Source organism: Rhinolophus sinicus, chromosome 16 (assembly GCF_057876585.1).
Source record: "Rhinolophus sinicus isolate RSI-liver-muscle chromosome 16, RSI-T2T, whole genome shotgun sequence".
Taxonomy (NCBI): domain Eukaryota; kingdom Metazoa; phylum Chordata; class Mammalia; order Chiroptera; family Rhinolophidae; genus Rhinolophus; species Rhinolophus sinicus.
The window spans coordinates 84,551,276-84,561,518 of NC_142516.1; the positions used below are offsets into that span (position 1 = coordinate 84,551,276).

The window sequence follows — 10,243 nt, forward strand, 5'->3', positions numbered from 1 at the left end:
GAAGCCTTGCGCCTTGGGCAACCTCCTGGCTGAGGGAGTGTGCCCAAGGCCTGCGAGGGAGACCCGGAGCGAGTTAGGGTTAGGGTTAGGGTTGGACCCAGTATAGGGTAGGGTTAGGGTTGGAACAAGGATAGGGTTAGGGTTAGAGTTGAAACCAGGATAGGTTTAGAGTTAGGGTTAGGGTTGGAACCAGGATAGGGTTATGTTTAGGGTTAGGGTAGGAACCAGGATCCGGTCAGTGTTAGGGTTGGAACCAGCGGAGGGTTATGGTTAGGGTTAGGGTTCAAAGCCGGATAGGGTTAGGGTTAGGATTGGAACAAGGATGGGGTTAGGGTTTAAGGTTAGGGTTTGAACAAATAGGGTTAGCATTAGGGTCAAACCAGTTTAGGGTTACGGTTATGGTTGGAACCAGGATGGGGTTTGGGTTAGGGATAAGTTTGGATCCAGGTTAGGGTTAGTGTTAGGGTAAGGTTTGGAAGCAGGATAGGTTTAGGGTTAGGGTTAGGATTGGAACCAGGATAGATTTACGGTTAGCGTTGGAAAAAGAATAGGGTTGGAACGAGGATAGGGTTATGGTTAGGGTTAGGGTTGGAACCAGGGTAATGTTAGGGATAGGGTTGGAACCAGGATAGGGTTGTTGTTAGGTTTAGGGTTGGAACCAGGATAGGGTTAGGGTTGGAACCAGGATAAGTTTAGGGTTAGGGTGAAGTTTAGGGTTGGACCAGGAAAGTGTTAAGGTTAGGGTTAGGGTTAGGGTTAGGTTTGGAACCAGGATAGGGTTAGGGTTATATTTAGGGTTGGAACAAGGATAGGGTTAGGGTAAGGGTTAGTATGGAACCAGGTTAGGGTTAGTTTTTGGGTTAGGGTTGGAAGCAGGATAGTCTTAGAGTTAGTCTCTGGGTTAGTGTTGGAACCAGGGTAGGGTTAGTGTTAGGGTTAGGGTTTAAGTTTGGTACCAGGATAGGATTACGGTTAGGGTTAGGTTAGGGTTAGGTTAGGGTTAGGGTTAGGGTTTGGGTTAAGGTTAGTGTTAGGTTAGCGTTAGGGTTAGGGTTAGGGTTTAGGGTTAGGGATAGGGTAACGGTTAGGTTTAGGGTTAAGGTTCTGGTTAGGGTTAGGGTTAGTGTTTAGGTTTAGGGTTAGGGTTAGAGTTAGGGGTAGTGGTAGGGTTAGGATGAGGTTTAGGTTTAGGGTAAATGTTAGGGTTAGGGTTAGGGTTGGGGTTAGGGTTAGGGTTGGGGTTAAAGTTAAGGTTAGGTTAGGGTTACGGTTAGGTTTAGGGTTAGGTTAACGTTAGGGTTAGAATTAGGGTTAGGGTTAGGGTTTGTATTGAGGGTTAAGGTTAGGGTTAGTGTTAGGGTTAGGGTTTGGTTTAGGACTATGTAAGGGTTAGGCTTAGGGTTAGGCTTAGGGTTTGGGTTAGGTTTAGGTTAGGGTTAGGGTTAGGGTTAGGGTTAGGGTTAGGGTTTGGGTTAAGGTTAGGTTTAGGGTTGGGTTAGGCTTAGGGTTAGGTTTAGGGTCAGGGAAAAGTTCAGGGTCAGGATCAGGGTCAGGGTTAGGGTTAAGGTTATTGTGGCGAGCCAGCCGCCACGAGTCGAACAGTTCCTGACAAGGGGAGTGGGAATGAAAAAAGGCACTCACACATATGCTAATGCGGCCGGTCTTCAGTGGTCCTGAAGCACCAGGTTTATTTTCTCTGCTGAATTTATACCTTTTGAGTACGTGCAAGCTCACAATCACAAAAATGCATTACATCATTAACAGTTGATTTTTTAACTTTTTCACAGAAACTTACTTAATCACTGAAACTCCCCAAAACGATTGTCCCATGACAGAATCCATCAATTACCCTGATTAGCATCACTATGTCTTGAAACTGGTTGTTCCCACTTCATACCTTAGCAGTTCGTAAGCACCCTCCAGGTGCAGGCAAAGACAATGCCTCAGGAGCACAAACCGGTTATGCATTAGCAGAGCCATTAAGGCTTGCAATTAGCTTTAACCATGGCTCCCCACATCTCCCCCTTTTTTATTTATTGAGAGCAATTTCCATCCAGCCGGAATGGCGAGGAGACGGCGCCTGACTTAGGTGCCCCGGGAAGCCAACTTCAGAAGATTTTTCACTTAAGGGCCTAAACGTGGCCCTTCTGAAGTGGTGCCCAAGTACTTGCCCGTCTTTGGCTGACCCGTCCCTCGGAATGCTCAGGGGAGGAACTGCTAAGGCTTTGTCTTGAGCTTTAGATGATGAATATCAGTACGCATGTCTAACATGCCATTAACAAAACACTTAACAAGGAGTGGGAACAGACACAGAGCCAAGCAAATACAAATACCCAAAGTGAGAAATAATGTAATCGAATGGGTAATTGTAGGCAAAGAAGGAAAAGCATTCTTCAAAACAGTAACAAAATTAGAGGCAGCCTGAGCAGCATCGAATTTCAAAGGCTCAGCTTCTCTCAAACTCTGAATCTCATCATGAAGTCTAAACATATCCAGAGATAAATTAGCGTTATGCCAAATACCCTGAAGATGCAGACGAACTCGATTTCAATCATACTGACTATTATTATATTCTTTGGAGGTAACACAAATCCAATGATATTCTGGATGACACTCTAGATGAGATTTGACCTTCATACCCTGAATAACATCCCCCATATACTGAACGGTATCATAAAGGGCATTCACCTTTTGCTCCAATTTCTCATCAATAGCCTCTTGGGTTCCCAAGGCTAAAGAAACATTCTTAGAAAGGGTATTTACATACTGAGCATTTTGGATGGTTTGGGAAAGAGCAACAGCCGCTGTAGCTGCAGTGGCAATTATTGTAACCAAAGCCATAATTCCTGCAATTAGAAGTCCAATAAACCGTTTTTGTCTACTCAAGGCATACTCAATTTCTTTAAAAATCTGTAAACTTCTTTTAGCATACCAGGGTCCAGAAATGTTAACAGGAAGCATTACAAACGAGGGCTGCTTTAAAATCATAACTTGGGTTCCCGAGGGTACCCAGGAAACACAATTAGTCAGAATACAATTATTACAAGACACATTGAATTGACCTCCCACAAAATGTACACTAATATTTCCCATCAATAAAGCATAAGGGGAGGGAACACAAGCAGATATATTAACAGATTTAGTAACAGTATCCCAACTTTCAGTTCCATCTTCCAAAATCTTCATAGGCAGGGAGAGCCAGGTTTCAACTTTATCCATTGCTCCCAAAAGTCTCCATAATGAATTTTGCTGATACTGCGTATCAGAAGTCCATAGTCCAGAAATCAATTCACGGGTCCGTCCGGACCGGTTGTTTTTTGACCAGTCAATGATATATCTGCCTGTTCCAGGGATGTCATAACGAACAGGATCACTGCCAGGGCAAGCTCTCCATGGAACAGTCTCAACATTTAATTTTAACTGTTTAGGACAAGATGGACGTGATGGAGGGATGGGCAGTTTTACTTTGCGTCCCCCGGACCAGTCGCCTAGCATGTTAAGACGAACAGTCCATCCAATTAAAGAATCCTCAATATGCATAGTGACAGGGGAACTACGCAAACACCCAGTCATGGAGCTATTTTTTGCAATACAAATAGGCAATCCCAGACCTATGCCATTGTAAGTGAAATTTTTTTCCAAATGCTGTCTCATATGTCCATTAGAAGGCAATCCTAAGGCATGAGTATCATTGACATATACTGGAATTTCCGGACCTTCCCAGATAGCAGGATGAAGAATAGGTGGATCGGGCACATAGGCCCAATACGTCTGGTCAGGTTCCGCTGTCACTTGGCAAAGCATCAGCAACATCATCAATGGGCTGAGGGTCCACATGTCGCACCAATCTTTCTGGCAGCCACCGAGGGCCTTCTGCATCCTGTGGAAAAACACAAACATGTCCTCGGCCCCATACGAGGACTGGGTCTGGGCCATGCCAGGAGCCCATAAGTGGGTCTTTCCATTTAACCAAAGCCTGAGGGGCTGTAGAAGGATGCCAAAAGCGCTCTGCAGCACTCTTACCATGGGCATCCAAAGTCAAAAAATTTTGAATAAAGAGAGAATGAGACAAATAATTATGAGGTGTCAGGGGGTATAGCTCCCCCTTTTTTATTTTTTGTAAAGTGAGTTTTAATGTTTTATGAGTACGTTCCACAATCCCTTGTCCTTGGGGATTGTAAGGAATGCCAGTAACATGATCGATCGAAAATTGCTGGCAAAATAGAGCAAATTTTTTGCTGGTATAACATGTGCCATTGTCTGTTTTAAGTTTTTTAGGAGTTCCAATCATGGCAAATGCAGCAAGGCAATGTCTAATTACATGCGATGTGGCTTCTCCTGCTTGGACGGAAGCCGCAACATATCCAGAGAACGTATCGATGGAGACATGAACATATTTTAACTTTTCAAATTTAGGTATATGAGTTACATCCATTTGCCATAGATCATTAGGACGTAAGCCTCGGGGGTTAACTCCATAATGAGGCACAGGCAGAAGATGTGAACAATCTGGACACTGTTTTACTATTTGACGTGCTGTTTTTCTGGTTATTTTATACTGCAATCTTAGGCTCTGACTATTTAGATGGTGGAGGCTATGAGCCTTTTGTGCTTTCTCTACTCGAGTTAAGGCAACAAGCTGAGTAGCAGAGTCTGCAATTTGATTTCCTGAGGCCAAAGGGCCAGGAAGATTAGAATGAGCTCTAATATGGCCAATGTAAAATTTTTTACAGCGCAGCTGAATGGCCTGCTGTATCTGAAGAAATAGATCCTGAATAACAGGATTGCTGGTACTAATAAAGGGTACTGTTTTTAAATTTTGGATAGCACGAACTACATAATGGCTGTCAGAAAATAAATTAAATGACTGGGAAGCAAAGTCAAGCAATACCATATGAACTGCTCGAAGCTCAACTATTTGAGCTGAGGCTGGAGGTGTCTGCACTCTTTTGATGACCTTATCATTGAGTGCATAGACAGCTACACCATTACTAGATCCATCAGTAAAAATATTAAGTACAGCAGGAAGAGGAGCATGTGACACAACCGAAGGAAAAATAGGAGCATGATGCTGAAAAAATTGAAGCAATTTATGCTTGGGATAATGATTGTCCAATGTTTCTGTAAAACCAGCCAATGCAACAGGAAAGCTATCAGTAAACTGCATCAAACCTTGAATTTGGATTTTTGTAAAGGGAACAACAATAGAATCTGGCTCTTTTTCATAATATTTTCTAGCTTCTAAGCGACTTTTTTGAATTAAACTAGCCACAAATTTATAATAAGGAGTAAGATTTTTCTGAGCAGTCACAGGAAGATGTATCCATCTAAGTGGCCCTTGTTGCCACAAAACTGCGGTGGGTGTATGCTTAGTACTTAATACATACACATCCAAAGATTTATCATAATCAAGGAAGGAAACATGTTGTTCCTGAATAGCTTTCTCTACTTTAAGGAGCGCTTTTCGTGCAGGCTCAGTAAGAGACCTGGGAGAGGTTGGATCAGAATCCCCTTTTAAAATTTTAAACAATGGTTTAAGATCTCCAGTAGTTAGTCCCAAAGAAGGACGCAGCCAATTAATATCTCCCAACAGCTTTTGAAAATCATTAAGAGACTTAAGATGATCTTTTTTGAGTTTTATCTTTTGAGGGGAAAAATGTTGAGCAAATAACTGAAATCCCAAGTAAGAGTAAGGCTCACTTCTCTGTACTTTCTCAGGTGCAATAATAAGACCTGAAGCCAGAAGGTTCTTCTTCATATTTATAAAGCAGGCTAATAACATTTCTTCTTTCTTACAAGCCAACAGGATGTCATCCATATAATGAATGATATACACAGAAGGAAATTGTTGTCTGGTGTTATCAATTGCTTCACTAACAAACTTCTGACACAAGGTAGGGCTGTTTGCCATACCCTGGGGAAGAACCCGCCACTGATATCTCCTCATTGGCTCTTGAAAATTTGGACTAGGGACACTAAAAGCAAATCTCTTGCAATCTTGCGGATGAAGGGGAATAGTATAAAAACAATCCTTCAAATCCAAGACTATTTTATAAGTGTCTTTTGGTATGGCAGAGGGATGAGGTAATCCTGGTTGCAAAGCCCCCATAACTTCCATAGTTTCATTCACTTTTCTTAAATCCTGCAACAATCTCCATTTTTCTGATTTTTTCTTAATTACAAAAATGGGTGAATTTTAAGGAGAGGTTGATTCAGTTATGTTGCCTTGTTCAAGCTGCTCCTGTACTAGCGCTTGAGCGGCCAAGATTTTTTCTTTAGTAAGGGGCCATTGATCTATCCACACAGGCGTATCAGATTTTCAAGTTATTGCCTCTGCTGTTTTTTGGTGGAGTACAGGTAAATCTATGACCCCTGGGGAAAATACCCCAAACCTGTCCTCTGTAAATTGGGATTGGGCGATATAGGTTCCTGACGTCCTTGTCCTGCGCTCCCTAAGCCTTTCCCGGGAAGAAGCCCCTGATCAAACATCTGCTGAGTAACTTGAACACTCGGGCTGTAAAGATAAACTCCCATATTGCTCATAATATCACGTCCCCACAAATTTACCGGCAAACCGGGAATAATATAAGGCTGAAATGTTCCTTGATGACCATCATCATCCTGCCATGATAACAAATTACTACTTTGCTGTGGGGCGTGAGACTGACCGATACCTTGCAGGCTTGTACTCGTACTTTGCATCGGCCAATTAGATGGCCAATGTTGCGCAGATATGCAAGACACATCGGCTCCAGTATCTAAAAGCCCTTGAAAATCTTTCCCAGCAATCTTAAGCTGTAAAACAGGTCGATCTTTTTTTATCTCTTGAACCCAATATACATCCGAGGAACCAAAGCCTCGATCTTTTCGTTTTTGGTCTTGTCTATTTTTTCCTATTTTCATCCTAGGCAAAATTATTAATTGAGCAATCCGAGTTCCAGAGGGAATATTGGAAATAGTCAGGGGTGAATGAACCATAATCTTAATTTCTCCGGTAAAATCCTCATCAATAACTCCCGGGGAAACTTGAATTCCCTTCATGGTTGTGCTACTTCTCCCTAATAGAAGCCCAACGGTTTTTGGCGGCAGCGGCCCAAAAACCCCTGTGGGTAGGGCTTGCATTTTCATTTCAGGAGTTAATACGATGTCGGCGGTGGAACACAAGTCCAATCCTGCGCTGCCTGAGGTGGCCCGGAATAAATCTGTGATGTATTTCTTTTTTGAGGTTCGTTCCCTTTCTGCTCGGGAACCTGCAGAGCCCCATAACATTGCTGATTCGGGGCCTGGGGCTGGCCCCTCACCCAGTTTCCCTGAATCAGTTTTTCATCTTTATCTGTCCTAGATTTACACTCATTAGCCCAATGTTTTCCTCTTCTGCATTTAGGGCAGACATCTGGAGGTTTTCTAGCAGGAGCAGCTGTATTTTCAGTTTCTCCCTTGTCTGGGCATTGGGCTGCTCGATGTCCCCTTTTCCCGCAACTAAAACATGCTCCAGTACGATTTCCTGTATGAAGTCTTGCCTGTTGATTTAGCACTTCCCTCATAGGCTTTCCCTGAAGAGCAGCTGCTATCGCTATTCCCTGGGTAAAAGAGGGCCCCACATCAGTACACAGGCGAAGGTATTCAGATAAATCTCCTTTCTTTCTAATTGGCCTGATAACGGCTTGACATGCCGAATTGGCATTTTCATAGGCAAGCTGCGTTATAAAGGACTGGGTAGCCATTGACGCCCCAAAAATCCGTCCAGCCGCAGTGGTAAGGCGGGACACAAAATCTTGGAAGGGCTCGTCAGGTCTCTGTCTTATCTGAGATACATGCTCCTCTTTACGGGAAGTGTCTGGCAGCATACGCCAGGCTTTCTTTGCAGCGGAAGAAGTCTGAGCATAAGCTCCCACTGCAAAGCCCATTTGGTTTCTTATTTCAGTATAAATGCCTTCACCGGCCAACATCTCAAAAGTGATGGGAACTCGCCTTAAATTGTTCTGATGAGCTTTCTTTTTGCAGTTTTCATAAAACTCAGATCTCCATAAGAGATAATCGCCTCCCGAAAGGCAAGCATGAGCAAGAAGCTTCCAATCCTCTGGAGGGATGGCTTCAATAGCCAGAATATCCAAAATTGCCAGGGTGAAAGGGGCAATAGGTCCATACTGCACACAAGCCTCTTTCAATTCTTTTATCTGCTTCCACTGGAAAGGCGTCCAATCCCTAACCCTACGCCCTGCCTGATCATACCTTTCAATAATAGGATATACACCAAACTGCTCTGTAGATTCCCCTTGCTTGTGGGCTTGTTCACAAGCCATTTGGAGCGGCGATTTTACATCAAAGGAATCAGATCCCGGTTTAACATAACCCGGTGGAGGCTGTGTGGGCATATCCCAGACAGGAGGCTGTAATGGAGGGTCCCTCATTCCAGTCTCATCGGGGGGCGGTGCTGAAGGATCAAATGGAGGATCCCTTCCCCCCGGATTTTAGGGATCTCTACAAGAGACTTGTGAGCCTCGAGGACCGTTTTTCTCATTTTTTGAAACCTTTAGTTCTATTAATTGTCCCTGAATCTTTTTAATCTGTTCTGACAGTGTAAGAAGAGCATCAGATGTCGGTCCCTCTTCTTGGGCCATAGCCACAACAGGGGGATATTTCTCCCTATCATACTTGGCAGCCTCATCCTCTAATTTTTCCTGATCTTTAGGGCTCAAATCTTCCCATATGTCGTCTGGAAACTCTTGAGCAACCGGCTCTTTGTTAACCTTAAGAACTCCTTCTAAAAACTTTGCGCCTCCTCCCTCCTCATCGCCGGCTTGTTTTACTTTCTCTAATTTACATTCCTCATTTTTAAGGTTCATACAGTCCCGGATCAAAGTCCACAGTCCAAATGTTTCAATCGGAACCTGCTGAGGCCCGTGGACAGTGTAAAAATCCTTTAATTGTTCTCCCACTTTCTGCCAGATTTTCAAGCTGACTGTTCCTTCCTCAGGAAACCACGGACAGACTTCTTTTATAAAGTCTATGAATTTATCTAACTGCTCTCGGCTTACACGACTACCGCGAGCGGCAAGCAACTTCCTAAGTCCTCTAACATACAGGTCCTTGCTGGTTGCGAGACCCATCCCTTTTCCCTGACTCGGTCCTTCTTTCACACAGAAATCACCCAGGTGCCCGTCTGGCCGTGTCCCTTGCGGGGCTAAATCTGTCTTAGCTAGAGGCGCTCCGGTATAATTCCCCGGACAGGTAGGTTGTAAAGCCCAGTCGCCGTTATGCCGTATGACAGAACCGGAACCGCAGATTGGGGCCCAATAAAGCTCCGTAACACAAAGTCGTGGAGCTATCACTCACTCACACACTCATTCGACCGAGGGGACAGTGCCGTACTCACCACGCATCTACTGATAAGCTCCAATGAGCCGGGCCCTTCCCACGCGGTGTTCCTCACTATTACCCCTATATTCAGGTCCCTGTTCGGGCGCCACTTGTGGCGAGCCAGCCGCCACGAGTCGAACAGTTCCTGACAAGGGGAGTGGGAATGAAAAAAGGCACTCACACATATGCTAATGCGGCCGGTCTTCAGTGGTCCTGAAGCACCAGGTTTATTTTCTCTGCTGAATTTATACCTTTTGAGTACGTGCAAGCTCACAATCACAAAAATGCATTACATCATTAACAGTTGATTTTTTAACTTTTTCACAGAAACTTACTTAATCACTGAAACTCCCCAAAACGATTGTCCCATGACAGAATCCATCAATTACCCTGATTAGCATCACTATGTCTTGAAACTGGTTGTTCCCACTTCATACCTTAGCAGTTCGTAAGCACCCTCCAGGTGCAGGCAAAGACAATGCCTCAGGAGCACAAACCGGTTATGCATTAGCAGAGCCATTAAGGCTTGCAATTAGCTTTAACCATGGCTCCCCACAGGTTATGGTTATGGTTTAGGGTTAGAGTTAGAGTTAGGGTTAGGTTAGGGTTAGGGTTAGGGTTAGGATTAAGTTTAGGTTAACGTTAGGGTTAGAGTTAGGGTTAGGGTTAGCGTTTATGTTTAAGATTAGGGTTAGGGTTAGGTTTAGTGTTAGTTTTAGTGTTAGTCTTACGTTAGGGTTAGTGTTTAGGGTTTAGGGATAGGGGTAGGCTTAGGGTTAGGGTTAGGATTAGGGTTTAGGGTTAGGGTTAGGGTAATGTTAGGGTTAGGGTTTGAGTTAGTGTTAGGGTTAGGGATAGGGTTAGGGTTAGGGTTACGGTTAGG

General features: G+C 44.0%; 1 protein-coding gene across 1 annotated transcript; it reads right to left on the reverse strand.

Moving 5' to 3' along the window:
- Window positions 1-1,649: 1,649 nt before the first annotated feature.
- On the reverse strand, window positions 1,650-9,915 carry LOC109439085 (endogenous retrovirus group K member 25 Env polyprotein-like). Its single transcript, XM_088792947.1, has 2 exons — window positions 9,377-9,915; window positions 1,650-3,880 (listed from the first exon to the last, which is right to left on the reverse strand). The coding sequence occupies exon 2, from the start codon at window positions 3,877-3,879 to the stop codon at window positions 2,548-2,550; it is 1,332 nt and encodes a 443-aa protein (XP_088649073.1). The 5' UTR covers window position 3,880; window positions 9,377-9,915; the 3' UTR covers window positions 1,650-2,547.
- Window positions 9,916-10,243: the final 328 nt, after the last annotated feature.

Coding starts and splice junctions, on each gene's coding strand:
- LOC109439085 (XM_088792947.1), bottom strand. CDS start 3,879: ATGCAGAAGGCCCTCGGTGGCTGCCAGAAAGATTGGTGCGACATGTGG.